We start from the raw sequence: 18,606 nt of genomic DNA on the forward strand, positions 1-18,606 counted from the left end.
GTGTGCGGTGTTTCCAGCGCGCGCTCTCTCTCTCTCTCTCTCTCTCTCTCTCTCTCTCTCTTTCTTTTTTTAAAATCCCACCACCTAGAACTCTGTATTCATTGAATTATCCTCCACAAGAGAAGGTGAAATACTTTCTCAGACAAACAAGCACCGAGGGAACTTGTTTGCCAGGTGACCTGTTCTGGAAGAAATGTTAAAATACGTTCTTCAGAGAGCAGTAAACGACATAGGGCCAGAAAATCAGAACTGCATAAGGAAAAAAAGAGTGTTAGGGCATAAATAAAGGCAAAATATAAATCTTAATGTTCTTATTTTTAAATTAAAAAAATATTTTTATTGTGATATACTCTACATACACCCTATTCTATTACTCTTAATTGTACGAAGAGAAAACAATTTCATCAAAAAACAATTGTTCATTGTCTTGGGTGATGACGGGTGAGTGTGCTGGGTGACGGCGACGTGATGAGGGACAGGAGGGCGACTGGGAAATGCTGTGTACTACCTGGAAAGTGGTCAGGTCCTAGTCGAAGGTGGACTTATGAGCTGCAAAATCTGTGCTGCAAACTCTGGGGCAACCGGTAATTTAAAAAAGGATCACTGATACGAGAGAAAATGGAACCATGTCAGACACTCGATTAAAACCAGAGAAGGTAGAGAAAAGAGTAAAAGATGAAAAAAGGAAAAAAAAAAAAGCCTTACAATAACAAGGGCGATGAATAGAAAACACCTGCGGATATGGTTAATATGAAATCTGAATTTAATACTGACGTTTCTAATGATCCCTTTTCATCCAAATGGTGTGTGTGTCCCAACGAACAGACTGAGACAGTCAGAGTGGGTTAAAAACCAGACTTGACTCCAGGTCGCCTGCAGGAAACCTGCTTAAGTACGAAGACACAGATCGAAAGCAAAGAGACGGAGAAGGTATGCCATGCTAATATCGATCAAAACAAAGCTACGCTTTTTAATTAACTAAGTATTAATTTCAGACACAGCGGACTTCAGAGCAAGGAGGACGATCGGATCGCGCGGCCAGTTTCTCCGAGAAGACGCGGGCAACTTCAACGCGCATGCGCCTGGCGACAGCGCGTCACATGCGGGAGGCGAAAACCGAGGGCCCTACGGGGAGAAGCCGACACGACTCTGCTGGGGCGTCGATGCCCCTCGACCGAAACGAGGCTCCAGCGGGACCGAAAACAGTAAGGACACAGGCGACTCGAACAGCATCATCAATCGATTGGATCCAACTGACTCTGAGAGACGACTTTATCTATGACGGCAGAGAACAGGTGCCGCTCAGGCTCACGCCGCCCGCTCGCCGAGAGGGACTGTGTTCTGGGCCAGAGAAACACGTCTCAGCCGACGAAAGACAATAGAAGCCCATATGATGTGTGCTCTCAGGCCACAGCGGGGATGAAATGGAAATCCTAATAGAAATGTGGCCGGAAAAACCCCAGAACCTGTACTGATCAAGCAACACACCTGCAGATAATGCGTGGGTGGAGGAGGACGTCTCAAGAGACAGTGAAAAATAATGGGAATGAAATGAAAATGAAAATAACGTATCAAAACATCGTTTTGGGATGCAGCAAAAGCAGTGCGTGAGGATCATTTTTAACATCGGACTCACATACTGGGAGAGAACCAGGGTGTAACGCCAAGAACCTCAGGCTGCTTTCTGGGGAGTTAATCATCAGCTCAGGGCTTGGCACAGATCGTTCATCGATGGCGCTTCTTTCGTTATCGGGTACGACCCCGCAATGCCTGCGTGGCCGACCAGAGGCAACCTTCCTTCCAGACGCCCGAAGCGTTAGAGAGGGTTGCAGCCAAGCCGCCCTGCACGCGGAAGGCAAGTCTCCAGAGGCACTGGAATGTCCTGTAGTCTCCCCGATGGTGGCGAGTGATAAGGGAGATGAGGGGGTGTGACTTGGCTGTTAGTCACATGGCTGCAAGCACTGGTGTCCCTGAAGCTAACAGGACTGATCTGTCGCTGGGCCGGGAACTGGGCTCTGCGCTCTGAGGCTCATCCCCACCTCATTCCCTGACACGCAGGATTGACACATCCAGGGCCCGCCCTGGGCCCTCCTTACCCCTCACCAGAAAGTGTGACCGATACCCAGGCGAACATGAGGTCACAGTCAAATCCCTGGTCCCCTGAGCAGGAAGTCAAGACCATGAAGAGCGTGGGGCATCCGAGGCAGAATTCTTGGCGATGATGTCACACCCGTACAGAGGAATACTAACCCGGGGAAATTATGAATTAAACATTGAGCAAAACAAGGGCAGACACGGAAGAGTAGACAGAGCATGTTTCATTCACGTAATGTATGGAAAGCAGGGAAAACTTCAGTGTTTAGGGATGTATGGATAGGAGACAAAATACAAAGACAATCAGAGAGCCTTATCCTGAGTGATCAGATCAGGTCATTGGGGGACCGGTGGGGGGGGGGCAGTGACTGGAGGGGGCACTGGCCATGCTCCCTCACTGGCCGGGCGACAGTCACAGTGTCAGAGGTGATTCACTGGGCGGTGGATATTGCTCGTTGTACTTTTCTGTGTGATTGATCGATACCAAACAAAAATATATGTCAAACACGGACCAAGAAAACTGTCCTATTTGCAAGAGTGCTCACAAACGAGCGGAAATATATCGTTTCTTGGGAGGATTTAAAAAGCAAATAGAGATGAGAGGAAAATAGATAAAATATGAGAGACCCGGGAACAGAGGATGATGTTCAGACCCCGTGACCTGAGGGACTGTGGGAAACATCGGCCTCTGACTCAGAGGCCGTGAATTGAGCAAAAGGGAACTTACATACGATATTAATAACTAATTGTGAGGATTTGACGTGGCTCAAAAGTCAAGGTCTACACCGGCGGTGAGTGGGAGTGAGTGCGTGATCGATACAGGGAGGGCCACTGGCTCCTGTGCGGACGGATTTGCATAGAGCAGGAGGAAGGCCACCGAGGTTCCTCAAAGTCCTCAGCGTGGGCGGGGAGCCAGGCTTGCCCAACCTGCCTCAAGGCTCATCTACACTGACCACCATGGGCACTGCCTCGGGTGTCCCGGGCACCCCTGGGGCTGCAGGGTGACATTCAGCAGTGTGGAGTTCGGCTCAGACAGAGGGTGGTGACCTCGAGCTTCCCCTCCACGCCGGCGAAATGCAGTGCCTGAAACCCTCTCCTTGTTCCCTCAGAGTCACCGTGGGTCATGACCCCGGTCACCCTCCAGGGCGTCAATGGGACCCGATGTGAAGCTGGCAGTGAAGAGACCCTGACTCTGTCCCCGGGACACCGAATCCCTGAGGGAGGGTCCTGGGGTGACCCGAGACATCGGTAGGAGTTGAGAGTGAGGCTGAGTGAGGCTCGTCCGGGGTGAGATGTGGCTTTGCCGTCCACCGGCTGCCCACACGGGGACGTGGGCTTCAGTCCCGACACTACGCTGCCCTGCTGGACCTGAGGGGACAGCGCCATGTCACTGGGTCATGAAGGTCCAGGATCAGTGAGGGGCGGCGGGCACCGTGCACCTGGCGAGTGTCGAGGGTGTGAGCGGGGGGTGGGGGCGGCAGCCACGTGACTCGAGCACAGAAGGGGGCTGTGCGGGGGAGGAGCCAGCAGCTCACGCGGGCCTTCGGACTCCAAACTCCTGCCCTTGAGGTCCAGAAACCCAGTTTCTCTGCCCAAAGTCCTATCCCTTTGTGACACATCCCACTGGCCTCCCAGAGCTAGATCATCTTCGGGAGAGGATGAGGCTCTAGGTGTTGTCCCTTGGGAGGGAAGCACCTGGGGTTTTACGGGAAGGCTGAGCACACACTCCTAGGTGTGTCCCGCGCAGCTGAGTGGGCCCTGCTCCAGGAAGCACACGGCACCCGAGGCCCAGGGCACCGGCCCGGGGAGGAGCAAGGCTCAGCCTTATAAAGGGACCGGTGTCGCCCAGAAGCACATCTCACTCGTCCTTCCTTCGGTGATCCGTGCTCTGCTCTGGTAAGTCGGCCCGACAGGCCCCGTCCAGGACGAGAGCTCAGGACACAGCGTGCTCTGCAGTGCCCGGAGGCGACGCGGCGGCCACAGGGGCTTCAGGGCCAGGGCCAGGCTAGGCACTGCGCCCTACAGGGCCGTGATTCCCCCGCTGCGGTCCTAACCCGGAGCACGGTGACCGGACCAGACTGTCCCCAGGGCTGGCTGGCTCTGCAGGGACCTCTCTGGGGAAACGTCCCCGGAAGAGCTGAGGACATGGCTGTCCTGTGCCCCTGGTCTCCTCTCCTGTCGGGACTCGCCTGCCTCGCAGACTCTGGTCTCCGCAGGCCCTCTCTGCACCCCAACCTCGGGAGCAGTGTCCCTGCCATGGCCAGCTCGGCCCTCCCCACCCCGGGCCTGACACCCCACCGCCTTGCCTGTGAGGTGACCTGCTCCTAGCAGGGTTGGACCGGTCAATACAGGTCCCTGCCTGCTCCCAGCCAGGGGAGTTCCGGAGGGCTTCCGTGTCCTCCTTCGGCTCCTCTGGAACGTGACCTGCCTGCGCCCCGCTGCCAGGCCTGGTCCTGCCCGCCTCCCTTAGAGCATGTCGCCCACCTCCTAGAGGACATAGGTCCTTCTGCTCCCCCTAGGCTCCCTGCACTGGCCCCCAGTCCCACCCTGTTGTCCTGACTTAGAGTCTGCAGTGGACAAGGGTGACCAAGGTCCCATCGTTCTCTCCAGCAGCTCCTTCCAAAGCCACAATGAGCCACACGCAGGCTGAGGAGGCCGTGATGGGCATGATCGACCTGTTCCACACGTACGTCAAACCCGACGACATGATGGACAAGCCCGGCCTGATCAAGATGCTGCAGGACAATTTCCCCACCTTCCTCAGTGCCTGTGTGAGTCGGGGGGGCTGCCCGCCTTGCGCGGGCCCTGGCGTGGCCGAGGACGCTTTGCTGGTGCCTTGGACAGGGCACTCCCAGTCTCCATCCTCACTAGTCACAGCTGCCAGAGAGCCTCTGGGACCTCATATCCTGGCTTGTCATCGGGTTGCGGGACATGATGAGTGTGGCAGAGTGTGGTTCAGTCGTTGTGAGGAGGCTGCACGGTGCCCCCCCCCCCCCCGAGGGCCCTGCACCTGTCCCACTCCCTCTGGGAGCCTGGCGCCCATGGGCTCAGGCCCCGACTCTCGAGGCTCCCACTGGCCTCCTGAGACCAGAGGCGGGTGATGGGCACCTGTGGTGACACCATTGAGCACCCTTCTGGGTGACGAGAAAGCTCGTTCCAGCTCGATTCCGTCTGACAATCAAGTTGCACTGAACTGGTCACTAAGTGGCCATTACTGAGGGACACAGACACTGGGCAGGGCGCAGAGGGACTTCAGGGTGGCATGATTCGGGGGTCTAGAGAGAGGGCAGAGGAGGGCGGGCATGGGGTGAAGCCAGCTATGGGTTCCTGGGGAGACCTCAGGTTGGTGGTGCCTTTGCCGTGGCGGGGTCTGCCTGGAGACCACCCACCCAGCAGCTCACTGGTCACTGCGGCTCTGGGCCGACCACATGCACCCGGCCTGGGTCCCTCACACTCGCTGGCACGTGGGCCGATGACTCCCCCTCAGGGAGCTCAGAGTGATGCTCACTCCACCCCCGCCCTGTGCTCGCCCAGTCCCCCAGCACCCCACAGCCCCAGGTCCTGCTCTCCCGGCCCCGCCTCCGCCTCCCCCCACTCCACCCGCGGCACTGGGGACTGAATTTGTCTCGTGTTGCGTCTTCGCCCACAGGACAAAAAGGGCAAAGATTACTTGGCCCACATCTTCGAGGATAAGGACCAGAACAAGGATAAGAAGATCGAGTTCTCCGAGTTCCTGTCCGTCGTGGGGGACATCGCCACGGACTACCACAAACAGAGCCACGGAGCGCCGGCCTGCTCCGGGGGGCGCCAGTGAGCCCCGCCCTCCAGGGCCTCCTGACACCCCATGATCAATAAAGTGCCGTCTGAAATGATTTTTTGTCTAAATGTGTTTGTTCAACCTGTTCCACTATTCCTTGTCGCCACCATCCAAAACCCCATTTCTGGAGGTCGGCTTGAAACGGAGTGCGACCCGGAGGGCGGGTGTGGGGAAAAGCCTAGTGGGATCCCGCCGACCGCTGCGGTCGGGACTCCAGCCGTCGCCCCCGCGAGAGCTTTGTCCTAAATCACTGCCGTTTCCGCGGACCAACCGGCTCCGTGAACCGCATCTAAGAGCCTCTGCGCCCTCTGCCCCGCCCGCCGCACCGCCGCCCGCGAGGATCGTCTCGGGGGTCCCCGCCTGTGCCATGGTGCCCCGCGCACCCCGGTGTTATTTCCCCCTCTCTGCTCTCACCCGATAAAGTGCCGCCTGGATGTTTTGCCCGTGCACCCCCCACGGATCCCCCCCGCTCACTATTGCACCCAGCTTCCTTACGCCACAGGCGATGCTCTGCGAAATCACGGAAACTTCACCTTCTCTTCTTGCTGGCCCTTCATTTGCAAGTTTCCCCCCAATTCTGCTTTTTTTTTTTTTTTTTTTAACACACAATTTTGTTGTCCTAATTCTTGACACTCTGGACTAGGAGACTCCGGGTTTAAGTGACTGGTGCGCATGCGTACAAGGGAACTTCAGTTCGGGGACGCCCCCAGGGAACCTCGTTTCGTCTGACTCGTCTTGCGCCAGCTAGTGGACAAAGCAGAGTCTTAAGCGCCCCGTGGTTTTCCCGTGACAGTAATCTTGGCAGAACAGTGGGGCTGAACGCAACAGAGAATTTTCCTAAGCGCTGACCCTGCAGCCTGCACACGGCGACAGAGAACCGACGGTGTCCCGCACTCGCTGAAGCCCACCCTGGAACCCTCCTGTGCACTCACAGCCCGGAGGAGGGGAGATGGGATCACGCGGTGTGAGGACCTCGCTCAGCTCTTAGGCCCTGCACGCGCGTGTACGCTGGGGGCTTCTTCCCGAGGCTCCCCAGTCTCATTAAACCCCAACAGGAACCTCTTCTCACACCCCGAGGCTACACCAGGCCACGCGCCCCCATCTTCCCGACCCCAAACATCCAACGCAAGCTGCAGGCGGAGTGTAGGGCCCTGTTTCCTTCTGCGCCGGGAATTCTGGAGAGGCGGGCACAGCACCCCTTCCCGAGCGTGGAAAGAGGTAACGACGAGACGTTTGTCCCTAGGAACCTCTTTCCTGGTGCGTCCGTACCCGTTCGTGGTCTCGTCTGTGTTCTCTTGTTCTCTAAGACACCGGTCCACCAGCAAGGGGCTTTATAGTTAGCAAGGGGCGGCGCTGATGCTCTGGTACAGCTGTGAAGGAGACGACAGCCCAGCCCGCACTCAGGCGGAAAGACAGCACCCCGATCACCCCGACAGAGACAGAGACGACGGAGGAAGCGCGAGGCGGGCGCCAGTCACGGTGGGCTGGAGTGCGCGGCGCGAGCAGGGAGGTGGGTTCAGCACCTCGGACAGCGTCTCGGGCCGCCAGATGCCTTCAGGGTCCTTTGGTTTCTCTCTGCTGCTGTCCTGTGAGTCTGGGTTCGGAGCTGTCCATGTTTCTCCCATTTTAATTCGGATGCTACACATAGTAGCTGCTAATTACTCTTAAACTAATTCAGGTTTAGTACGTTTCCGAGCAAATCTTCATTTCTAGTCAGTATCATCATAAAATTCATGCTCGCAGGCACTGCTCCATTCGGGCCTTCTTCGAAAGTGAACGTGAGTCCCCACTGGACTCCTCTTGGGAAAATGGCTGAAACTAATTCTGGACCAGGGCGGTGGGTGTGGCCTGGCTGCTCCCCGTGCATCAGCCCTCTGCCGCCCCGTGGACCCCGTGGGAGGAGGGACTCACACCTTCCACTGCCCCTGGGATGGCCCGAGCTGTGAAATCACAGGACAGATGGGCATGACCACTGTGGTCCCACCCTCAGGGAGATCACCCTCCCCCCCGCCCTGGGGACGCAGGGACAGGCCGGGAAGTTCTCACAGAGCGCGATGATTGACACAAGGGTCCGGCGATGGGGAAGGAGACCCCGTCTCGGGGACATTAGGCAAGGCTCCCCTAAGGGACCAGATGGGTGAAAAGGTGCTCCTCTGCACGCTGCACCCCATTTTCACGGTGCCTTTGGCAACGAGAGAAGCGCTGTGAGTCGGGGAAGCGGAAGGCAGGCAGGTCCCCCAGGCCGTGGAGCTGGCGGTGGACGGGTGCCTGTCAATGGTGGACGCGTCGGCCACCCCTGGGTGCAGCATCTCCATGCCTGGGAAGGTCAGGGCTGCGGCTCCCATAGAAGCCGGTCGTGGTTCGCCTGTCTGAGTCTCACAGCTGACCCCTGCGCCTGCAGATTTCAGTTTGCTGGTAACACTGGGGGGACGGACCGGGACTCCCGCAAATGCATTTAAACGAAAAACAGCCTCAGATGCGTACCCTGTGCCAGGCGGCCGGGGCCGGGTCAGCGCAGCCCGGGCAACTGCTCTCCGTCACGCTCTCCGTCTGCAGGGGACGCAGGCGGGGCGCGTGACGTCCTGCGGTGGCCGGGACAGCGGTGAGGCGAGGGCCGGCACGGAGGAGGAGAGGACATTCCCGTGCGGGAACGGCAACAGCCTCACTTCCAAAAGGAATCTCTACGGAGAAGCTGACATCTAGTCTCGGTCACGAGCTATGACTTCAACCCGGCATACGATGCGTGGACAGACACGTCGGATGGAGGGCGGGGACGGACAATGGACACGCAGGCAGGCGTGGGTGGGGTTTGTGAGGACTGGGACCATCGGACTCAGGTTCCCTGGACGGGGACAGGGAGGCTGGGCAGAGGAAACAGACAGCAGCTCCTGGGGGCCCTGGCCGGACGTTACCAGCACTGACCATCAGCCTTGCTGCAGGAGGACAGAGCGGCGCAGGGGCTGGGTCAGGGGACAGGGAGCCCCAGGGAGTCCAGCTGTCCACTGGGAGCAGCTGCTGGGACAGGTCGTGGGGCGCGGGCCGCACAGGGACAGAGCAGGCGTCTCAGGGAGAGGAGGTGACAAGGGCCTGGGAAGCAGGACTTCCCGAGTTGAGAGCAGGTGTGAGGACAAGGAAGGAGGGAGGGCACAGACGGGCCTGACCAGACACTGACAAGTCGTGGACAAAGGGCTCAGGCCTGTCTCCAACGGTGACGAGGTGCGGAGTACGGCCAGGAGAGGATGGCTCTGAAGAGGAGGGAAGTGGCGGTCTGGGGCCTGAGGTGCTAAGTTTCAAACCGACCTCCGGAAATGGGGGTTTTGGATGGTGGCGACAAGGAATGGTGGAACAGGTTGAACAAACGCATTTAGACGAAAAATCATTTCAGACGGCACTTTATTGATCACGGGGTGTCAGGAGGCCCTGGAGGGCGGGGCTCACTGGCGCCCCCCGGAGCAGGCCGGCGCTCCGTGGCTCTGTTTGTGGTAGTCCGTGGCGATGTCCCCCACGACGGACAGGAACTCGGAGAACTCGATCTTCTTATCCTTGTTCTGGTCCTTATCCTCGAAGATGTGGGCCAAGTAATCTTTGCCCTTTTTGTCCTGTGGGCGAAGACGCAACACGAGACAAATTCAGTCCCCAGTGCCGCGGGTGGAATGGGGGGAGGCGGAGGCGGGGCTGGGAGAGCAGGACCTGGGGCTGCAGGGGGTGGGGGGCCTGGGGGAGCACAGGGCGGGGGGCGGAGTGAGCATCACTCTGAGCTCCCTGAGGGGGAGTCATCGGCCCACGCGCCAGTGTGCGTAAGGGACCCAGCGGGGTGTGCTCTGCCCAGAGCCGCAGTGACCAGTGAGCTGCTGGGTGTGTGGTCTCTAGCCAGATCGACCCCGGCAAGGGCACCACCAACCTGAGGTCTCCCCAGGGACCCATAGGCGGACTTGACTCGTGCCTCCCCTCCTCTGCCCTCTCTCTGGACCCCCGAACCATGTCACCCTGAGGTCCCTCTGCGCCCTGCCCAGTGTCTGCATCCTCAGTAATGGCCACTTAGTGACCAGTTCAGTGCAATCTGATTGTCAGACGGAATCAGGCCTGGAACGAGCTTTCTCGTCGTCCAGAAGGGTGCTCAATGCTGTCACCACGGGTGCCCATCACCCGCCTCTGGTCTCAGGAGGCCAGCGGGAGCCTCGAGGGTCGGGGCCTGAGCCCATGGGCGCCAGGCTCCCAGAGGGAGTGGGACAGGTGCAGGGCCCTCGGGGGGGCACCGTGCAGCCTCCTCACAACGACTGAGCCACACTCTGCCACACTCATCATGTCCTGCAACCCGATGACAAGCCAGGATATGAGGTCCCAGAGGCCCTCTGGCCGCTGTGACTAGTGAGGACGGGAGACTGGGAGTGCCCTGTCCAAGGCACCAGCAAAGCGTCCTGGGCCACGCCAGGGCCCGCGCAAGGCGGGCAGCCCCCCCGACTCACACAGGCACTGAGGAAGGTGGGGAAATTGTCCTGCAGCATCTTGATCAGGCCAGGCTTGTCCATCATGTCGTCGGGTTTGACGTATGTGTGGAACAGGTCGATCATGCCCATCACGGCCTCCTCAGCCTGCGTGTGGCTCATCGTGGCTTTGGAAGGAGCTGCCGGAGAGAAAGACGGGACCTTGGTCACCCTTGCCCACTGAGGACTCTAAGTCAGGACAATGGGGTGGGATAGGAAGACAGTGCAGGGACCCAGAGGGAGCAGAAGGACCTATGTCCTCTAGGAGGTGGGTGACATGCTAAAAGTGAGGCGGGCAGGACCAGGCCTGGCAGCGGGGCGCAGGCAGGTCGCGTTCCAGAGGAGCTGGAGGAGGACACGGGAGCCCTCCGGACACTCCCCTGTCTGGAAGCAGGCGGGGACCTGTGGTTGACCGGCCCAACCCTGCTAGGAGCAGGTCACCTCACAGGCAAGGCAGTGGGGTGTCGGGCCCGGGGTCCGGACGGCCAAGCTGGCCATGGCAGGGTCACCGCTCCCCGAGGTTGGGGTGCAGAGAGGGCCTGCGGAGACCAGAGTCTGTGAGGCAGGTGAGTCCCGAAAGGAGAGGAGACCAGGGGCACAGGACAGCTGTGTCCTCAGCTCTTCCGGGGACGTTTCCCCAGAGCCGTCCCTGCAGAGCCAGCCAGCCCTGGGGACAGTCTGGTCTGGTCACCGTGCCGTGGGTGAGAACCGCAGCGGGGGAGTCACGGCCCCGTAGGGCGCAGTGCCCAGCCTGGGCCCCGGCCCTGAACCCCCCGTGGCCGCCGCGTACCCTCCGGGTACCCCAGAGCACGCTGTGTCCTGAGCGCTCGTCCTGGACGGGGCCCGTCGGGCCGACTTACCAGAGCAGAGCACGGATCACCGAAGGAAGGACGAGTGAGATGTGCTTCTGGGCGACACCGGTCCCTTTATAAGGCTGAGCCTTGCTCCTCCCCGGGCCGGTGCCCTGGGCCTCGGGTGCTGTGTGCTTCCTGGAGCAGGGCCCACTCAGCTGGGCGGGACACACCTAGGAGTGTGTGCTCAGCCTTCCCGTAAAACCCCAGGCGCTTCCCTCCCAAGGGACAACACCTAGAGCCTCGTCCTGTCCTGAAGATGATCTGGCTCTGGGAGGCCAGTGGGATGTGTCACAAAGGGATAGGACTTTGGGCAGAGAAACTGGGTTTCTGGACCTCAAGGGCAGGAGTTTGGAGTCCGAAGGCCAGCGTGTCCTGCTGGCTCCTCCCCCGCACGGCCCCCGTCTGTGCTCGAGTCACGTGGCTGCCACCTCGACCCCCGCACATCCTCGACACACGCCAGGCGCACGGTGCCCACCGCCCCTAACTGATCCTGGACCTTCGTGACCCAGTGACATGGCGCTGTCCCCTCAGGTCCAGCAGGGCAGCGAAGGTGTCGGGACTGAAGCCCACGTCCCCGTGTGGGCAGCTGGTAGATGGCAAAGCCACATCTCACCCCGGATGAGCCTGACTCAGCCTCACTCTCGAGCCCTCCAGACGTCTCGGGTCACCCCAGGACCCTCCCTCAGGGATTCGGTGTCCCGGGGACAGAGTCAGGGTCTCTTCACTGCCAGCTTCACATCAGGTCCCATTGACGCCCTGGAGGGTGACCGGGGTCATGACCCACGGTGACTCTGAGGGAACAAGGAGAGGGTTTCAGGCACTGCATTTCGCCGGCGTGGAGGGGAGGCTCGAGGTCACCACCCTCTGTCTGAGCCGAACTCCACACTGCTGAATGTCACTCTGCAGCCCCAGGGGTGCCCGGGACCCCCAAGGCGGTGGCCATGGTGGTCAGTGTAGATGAGCTTGAGGCAGGTTGGGCAAGCCTGGCTCCCCGCCCACGCTGAGGACTTTGAGGAACCTCGGTGGCCTTCCTCCTGCTCTATGCAAATCCGTCCGCACAGGAGCCAGTGGCCCTCCCTGTATCGATCACACACTCACTCCCACTCACCGCCGGTGTAGACCTTGACTTTTGAGCCACGTCAAATCCTCACAATTAGTTATTAATATCGTATGTAAGTTCCCTTTTGCTCAATTCACGGCCTCTGAGTCAGAGGCCGATGTTTCCACAGTCCTCAGGTCACGGGGTCTGAACATCATCCTCTGTTCCCGGGTCTCTCATAGTTTATCTATTTTCCTCTCATCTCTATTTGCTTTTTAAATCCTCCCAAGAAACGATATATATTTTCCGCTCGTTTGTGAGCACTCTTGCAAATAGGACAGTTTCTTGGTCCGTGTTTGACTTATATTTTTTGTTTGGTATCGATCAATCACACAGAAAAGTACAACGAGCAAATATCCACCGCCCAGTGAATCATCTCTGACACCGTGACTGTCGCCCGGCCAGTGAGGGAGCATGGCCAGCGCCCCCTCCAGTCACTGCCCCCCCCCACCGGTCCCCAATAACCTGATCTGATCACTCAGGATAAGGCTCTCTGATTGTCTTTGTATTTTGTCTTATGTGTACATCCCTAAACACTGAAGTTTTCCCTGCTTTCCATACTTTACGTGAATGAAACATGCTCTGTCTACTCTTCCGTGTCTGCCTTGTTTTGCTCAATGTTTAATTCATAATTTCCCCGGGTTAGTATTCCTCTGTACGGGTGTGACATCATCGCCAAGAATTCTGCCTCGGATGCCCCACGCTCTTCATGGTCTTGACTTCCTGCTCAGGGGACCAGGGGTTTGACTGTGACCTCATGTTCGCCTGGGTATCGGTCACACTTTCTGGTGAGGGGTAAGGAGGGCCCAGGGCGGGCCCTGGATGTGTCAATCCTGCGTGTCAGGGAATGAGGTGAGGATGAGCCTCAGAGCGCAGAGCCCAGTTCCCGGCCCAGTGTCAGATCAGTCCTATTAGCTGTCAGGGACACCCGTGCTTGCAGCCATGTGACTAACAGCCAAGTCACACCCCCTCATCTCCCTTATCACTCGCCACCATCGGGGAGACTACAGGACATTCCAGTGCCTCTGGAGACTTGCCTTCCGCGTGCAGGGCGGCTTGGCTGCAACCCTCTCTAACGCTTCGGGCGTCTGGAAGGAAGGTTGCTTCTGTTCGGCCACGCAGGCATTGCCGGGTCGTACCCGATAACGAAAGAAGCGCCATCGATGAACGATCTGTGCCAAGCCCTGAGCTGATGATTAACTCCCCAGAAAGCAGCCTGAGGTTCTTGGCGTTACACCCTGGTTCTCTCCCAGTATGTGAGTCCGATGTTAAAAATGACCCTCACGCACTGCTTTTGCTGCATCCCAAAACGATGTTTCGATACGTTATTTTCATTTTCATTGCGTTCCCATTATTTTTCACTGTCTCTTGAGACGTCCTCCTCCACCCACGCAATATCTGCAGGTGTGTTGCTTGATCAGTACAGGTTCTGGGGTTTTTCCGGCCACATTTCTATTAGGATTTCCATTTCATCCCCGCTGTGGCCTGAGAGCACACATCATGCGGCTTCTATTGTCTTTCGTCGGCTGAGACGTGTCTCTGTGGCCCAGAATACAGTCCCTCTCGGCGAGCGGGCCGCATGAGCCTGAGCGGCACCTGTTCTCTGCCGTCATAGATAAAGTCGTCTCTCAGAGTCAGTTGGATCCAATCGATTGATGATGCTGTTCGAGTCGCCTGTGTCCTGACTGCTTTCGGTCCCGCTGGAGCCTTCGTTTCGGTCGAGGGGCATCGACGCCCCAGCAGAGTCGGGTCGGCTTCTCCCCGTAGGGCCCTTGGTTTCGCCTCCCGCATGTGACGCGCCGTCGCCAGGCGCATGCGCGTTGAAGTTGCCGCGTCTTCTCGGAGAACTGGCCGCGCGATCGGATCGTCCTCCTTGCTCTGAAGTCCGCTCCGTCTGAAATTAATACTTAGTTAATTAATTAAAAACTGTAATTGTCTTTTAATTAATTTTAGCATGGCGTACCTTCTCCGTCTCTTTGCTTTCGATCTGTGTCTTCGTATTTAAGCAGGTTTCCTGCAGGCGACCTGGAGTCGAGTCTGGTTTTTAACCCACTCTGACTGTCTCAGTCTGTTCGTTGGGACACACACACCATTTGGATGAAAAGGGATCATTAGAAACGTCAGTATTAAATTCGGATTTCATATTAACCATATCCGCAGGTGTTTTCTATTCATCGCCCTTGTTTATTGTAAGGCTTTTTTTTTTTTCCTTTTTTCATCTTTCACTCTTTTCTCTACCTTCTCTGGTTTTAATCGAGTGTCTGACATGGTTCCATTTTCTCTCATATCAGTGATCCTTTTTTAAATTACCGGTTGCCCCAGAGTTTGCAGCACAGAGTTGCAGCTCATAAGTCCACCTTCGACTAGGACGTGACCGCTGTCCAGGTAGCACGGCATTTCCCAGTCGCCCTCCTGTCCCTCATCACGCCGCCGTCACCCAGCACACTCACCCGTCATCACCCAAGACAGTGAACAATTGTTTTTTGATGAAATTGTTTTCTCTTCTTACAATTAAGAGTAATAGAATAGGGTGTATGTAGAGTATATCACAATAAAAATATTTTTTTAATTTAAAAATAAGAACATTAACATTTATATTTTGCCTTTATTTAAGCCCTAACACTCTTTTTTTCCTTATGCAGTTCTGATTTTCTGGCCTATGTCGTTTTACTGCTCTCTGAAGAACGTATTTTAACATTTCTTCCAGAACAGGTCACCTGGCAACAAGTTCCCTCGGTGCTTGTTTGTCTGAGAAAGTATTTCACCTTCTCTTGTGGAGGATAATTCACTGAATACAGAGTTCTAGGTGGTGGGATTTTAAAAAGAGAGAGAGAGCGAGAGAGAGAGAGAGAGAGAGAGAGAGAGAGAGAGAGCGAGCGCTGGAAACACCGCACTCCATTCTCGCGCTCGTGGTCTCTGAAGAGAGCTCCGATGCAATTCTCACTCTTGTTCTTCTGCAGATACGGTGAGAATTTTCTCCCCTCTGGCTTTGCCCCAATATTTTCTCCTTGACTTAGAGTTTCTGAAGTTTCAGTATGACATGCCACGATGTGGGAGGTGACATTTATCCTGATTCATGCTCTCCGAGGTCTCGGGCTCAGTGCTTTGGGGTTGATATTTAGTTTTGGAAAATCCTAAGCAAGTGCTTTTTTAGATATTTATTCCATGCCTTTCTCTTGCTCCTCCCTCTGCTATATTGTAGTTGTGCCACAGTTCTTGCATATTCTAAGATTTTAAAATTCTTTATTCTCTTTGCTTCCCTGTTTGGGGAGTTCCTATTGACCGATGTTGGGCTCACTGTTTCTTTCCTCGGTTGTATCCAATCTGCCGAGCCCATCCTGCATTCTTCGTTTCTACTACATCGATTTCACGCTACTGTTTCCTTTGGTTATCTCTTCTGCCTTCCATCTCTCCCGTTAGGTTGTTTATCATGGTTGCAGGGAGATGTCGGCGCAAAGACAGGGAGCCCCAGAGAGTCCAGCTGTCCACTGGGAGCAGCTGCTGGGACAGCTCGTGGGGTGCGGGCCGCACAGGGACAGAGCAGGCGTCTCAGGGAGAGGAGGTGACAAGGGCCTGGGAAGCAGGACTTCCCGAGTTGAGAGCAGGTGTGAGGACAAGGAAGGAGGGAGGGCACAGACGGGCCTGACCAGACACTGACATGTCGTGGACAAAGGGCTCAGGCCTGTCTCGAACGGTGACGAGGTGCGGAGTACGGCCAGGAGAGGGTGGCTCTGAAGAGGAGGGAGGTGGCGGTCTGGGGCCTGAGGTGCTCCGGGAACGGTGTGAGTGAGGAGTGGGCAGGCACCCCCTGGATGAGAGCTGCCCCCTGAGAGCTTCTGCAGGTGGGGGAGATTGACAGACAGTGGCCTGACCCCCGTGCAGATTGTCCCCCATTTAAGGGGTGAGTAGGAGCCTATGAGGAGGAGGTGGGGAGCCCCGTGGCCGAATGAGACACGGTGACCACCTCTCACCTCCACGGGACCGCACAGTGCTCACACACGCACAGATGCTCGGCGACCAGGACAGCAGACAAGGGCTCCAGGCCCCTGGGCTCGGCAGTGTCCCGTTCACAGTGACACGACCTCCTATGACCCGGGTCCCCACCAGGAAGCCCCGATTCACTGATGGCGTCACCCCTGTGCCCTCGGGCCGTGCTGGGGCAGGGGCGCGGGGTGGGGAGGGGGCACAGAGCTGAGACCTGCGCTCCTGCCCCCTGGGGTTTGCTGACCACCAGGTGCTGGTCCATGATGGAGAGGGAGAAGCTCCGTGGACCCTGCAGGCCGCCCTGGAGGCTCCCTCTGGGACCGGGCAAGCCAGCTGCACCAGGAGGTGGGGCTGAAGTGGACACGAGCCCAGCTGAGAGAGCCGGCCAGTTGTGCTGGAGTCCACGGGGACGCCACCCCGTGACACATCCCTGCATAAAGCTTCTCCCTAGGAATTCTCTAATAATGTCGCCAAGAAGTGGCAGTGTAAAGAGCCAAGAGAAGGAGAGACAAGGCCAGTGTTCGGGGGAAACACACTTTATTGATCATGGGGTGTCAGGAGGCCCTGGAAGGTGGAGCTCACTGGCGCCCCCCGGAGCAGGCCGGCGCTCCGTGGCTCTGTTTGTGGTAGTCCGTGGCGATGTCCCCCACGACGGACAGGAACTCGGAGAACTCGATCTTCTTATCCTTGTTCTGGTCCTTATCCTCGAAGATGTGGGCCAAGTAATCTTTGCCCTTTTTGTCCTGTGGGCGAAGACGCAACAGGAGACAAGTTCAGTCCCCAGTGCCGCGGGTGGAGTGGGGGGAGGCGGAGGCGGGGCTGGGAGAGCAGGACCTGGGGCTGCAGGGGGTGGGGGGCCTGGCGGAGCACAGGGCTGGGGTGGAGTAAGCATCATTCTGAGCTCCCTGAGGGGGAGTCATCGGCCCACGTGCCATTGTGCGTAAGGGACCCAGCGGGGTGTGCTCTGCCCAGAGCCGCAGTGACCAGCGAGCTGCTGGGTGGGTGGTCTCTAACTAGACCCTGCTGAGCAAGGGCACCATCTGCCTGAGCCCCAACCAGGGACCCACAGCTGACTCACCCCGTGCCCGCCCTCTACTCTCCTCTCTCCGGACCCCCAAACCATGCCACCCTGAGGTCCCTCTGCACCCTGCCCAGTGTCTGTGTCCCTCAGTAATGGCCACTTAGTGACCAGTTCAGCCAGATTTAACTGTCAGACGGAATCAGGCCTAGAACGAGCTTTCTCGTCCTCCAGAAGGGTGCTCAATGCTGTCACCACGGGTGCCCATCACCCGCCTCTGGTCTTAGGAGGCCAGTGGGAGCCTCGAGGGTCGGGGCCTGAGCCCACGGGCGCCAGGCTCCCAGAGGGAGTGGGACAGGTGCAGGGCCCTCAGGGAGGGCACCGTGCAGCCTCCTCACAACAACTGAGCCACACTCTGCCACACTCATCATGTCCCGCAACCCGATGACAAGCCAGGATATGAGGTCCCAGAGGCCCTCTGGCAGCTGTGACTAGTAGGATGGGAGACTGGGAGTGCCCTGTCCAAGGCACCAGCAAAGCGTCCTGGGCCACGCCAGGGCCCGCGCAAGGCGGGCAGCCCCCCCGACTCACACAGGCACTGAGGAAGGTGGGGAAATTGTCCTGCAGCATCTTGATCAGGCCGGGCTTGTCCATCATGTCGTCGGGTTTGACGTATGTGTGGAACAGGTCAATCATGCCCATCACGGTCTTCTCAGCCTGTGTGTAGCTCATCGTGGCTTTGGAAGGAGCTGCCGGAGAGAACAATGGGACCTTGGTCACCCTTGCCCACTGTGGTCTCTAAGTCAGAACAACAGGGTGGGACTGGGGGCCAGTGCAGGGAGCCCAGGGGGAGCAGAAGGACCTATGTCCTCTAGGAGGTGGGTGACATGCTCAAAGAGAGGAGGGCAGGACCAGGCCTGGCAGCGGGGTCCAGGCAGGTCGCGTTCCAGAGATGGAGGAGGACACAGGAGTCCTGAGTGGACAGGGCCACAGGAGGGGAAGAGGAGAGGGGGGTCAACCACATGGAAGGGGACAGAAGTCTGATGTGGGCCCCAGGCCAAAGGCAGCGTGTGGCCTCCCACGCTCAAACATTCACAGCCTTGTCCCCCAGTGCCAACGTCACGGTCAGTGTCGGGGACACACAGGGCCTTGCTGGTCTTGTCCCACCCTCCTGGCTGCTGTGGACACTACCCAGTGAGGACAGCTCACCTTGAGGCAGGTGTGCATGGCTGGGCTGGGGGCCGCATGAGTGCGAG

The 18,606-nt window shown here is 57.9% G+C and overlaps 3 protein-coding genes across 4 annotated transcripts; 1 reads left to right on the plus strand and 2 right to left on the minus strand.

The window, feature by feature from the left end:
- The first annotated feature begins 3,961 nt into the window (after positions 1 to 3,961).
- Positions 3,962 to 5,949, plus strand: LOC107500630 (protein S100-A7-like). 2 transcript variants are annotated; one of them, XM_016126064.2, is made up of 3 exons: positions 3,962 to 3,990; positions 4,705 to 4,865; positions 5,744 to 5,949. In XM_016126064.2, the coding sequence occupies exons 2-3, from the start codon at positions 4,725 to 4,727 to the stop codon at positions 5,906 to 5,908; spliced, it is 306 nt and encodes a 101-aa protein (XP_015981550.1). In that variant the 5' UTR covers positions 3,962 to 3,990; positions 4,705 to 4,724; the 3' UTR covers positions 5,909 to 5,949. The 2 variants fall into 2 exon arrangements, with proteins under 2 accessions (XP_015981550.1, XP_036091178.1); XM_036235285.1 differs by having other exon boundaries at positions 3,966 to 3,990; positions 4,708 to 4,865.
- A 3,377-nt stretch (positions 5,950 to 9,326) lies between these two features.
- On the minus strand, positions 9,327 to 11,280 carry LOC107508421 (protein S100-A7). The gene is made up of 3 exons (XM_016140197.2): positions 11,256 to 11,280; positions 10,378 to 10,535; positions 9,327 to 9,510 (listed from the first exon to the last, which is right to left on the minus strand). The coding sequence occupies exons 2-3, from the start codon at positions 10,516 to 10,518 to the stop codon at positions 9,346 to 9,348; spliced, it is 306 nt and encodes a 101-aa protein (XP_015995683.1). The 5' UTR covers positions 10,519 to 10,535; positions 11,256 to 11,280; the 3' UTR covers positions 9,327 to 9,345.
- Positions 11,281 to 16,910: 5,630 nt separating this feature from the next.
- Positions 16,911 to 18,082, minus strand: LOC107500631 (protein S100-A7-like). The gene is made up of 2 exons (XM_016126065.2): positions 17,942 to 18,082; positions 16,911 to 17,075 (listed from the first exon to the last, which is right to left on the minus strand). The coding sequence occupies exons 1-2, from the start codon at positions 18,080 to 18,082 to the stop codon at positions 16,911 to 16,913; spliced, it is 306 nt and encodes a 101-aa protein (XP_015981551.2).
- Positions 18,083 to 18,606: the final 524 nt, after the last annotated feature.

Source organism: Rousettus aegyptiacus, unplaced genomic scaffold (assembly GCF_014176215.1).
Source record: "Rousettus aegyptiacus isolate mRouAeg1 unplaced genomic scaffold, mRouAeg1.p scaffold_m13_p_17, whole genome shotgun sequence".
NCBI lineage: Eukaryota > Metazoa > Chordata > Mammalia > Chiroptera > Pteropodidae > Rousettus > Rousettus aegyptiacus.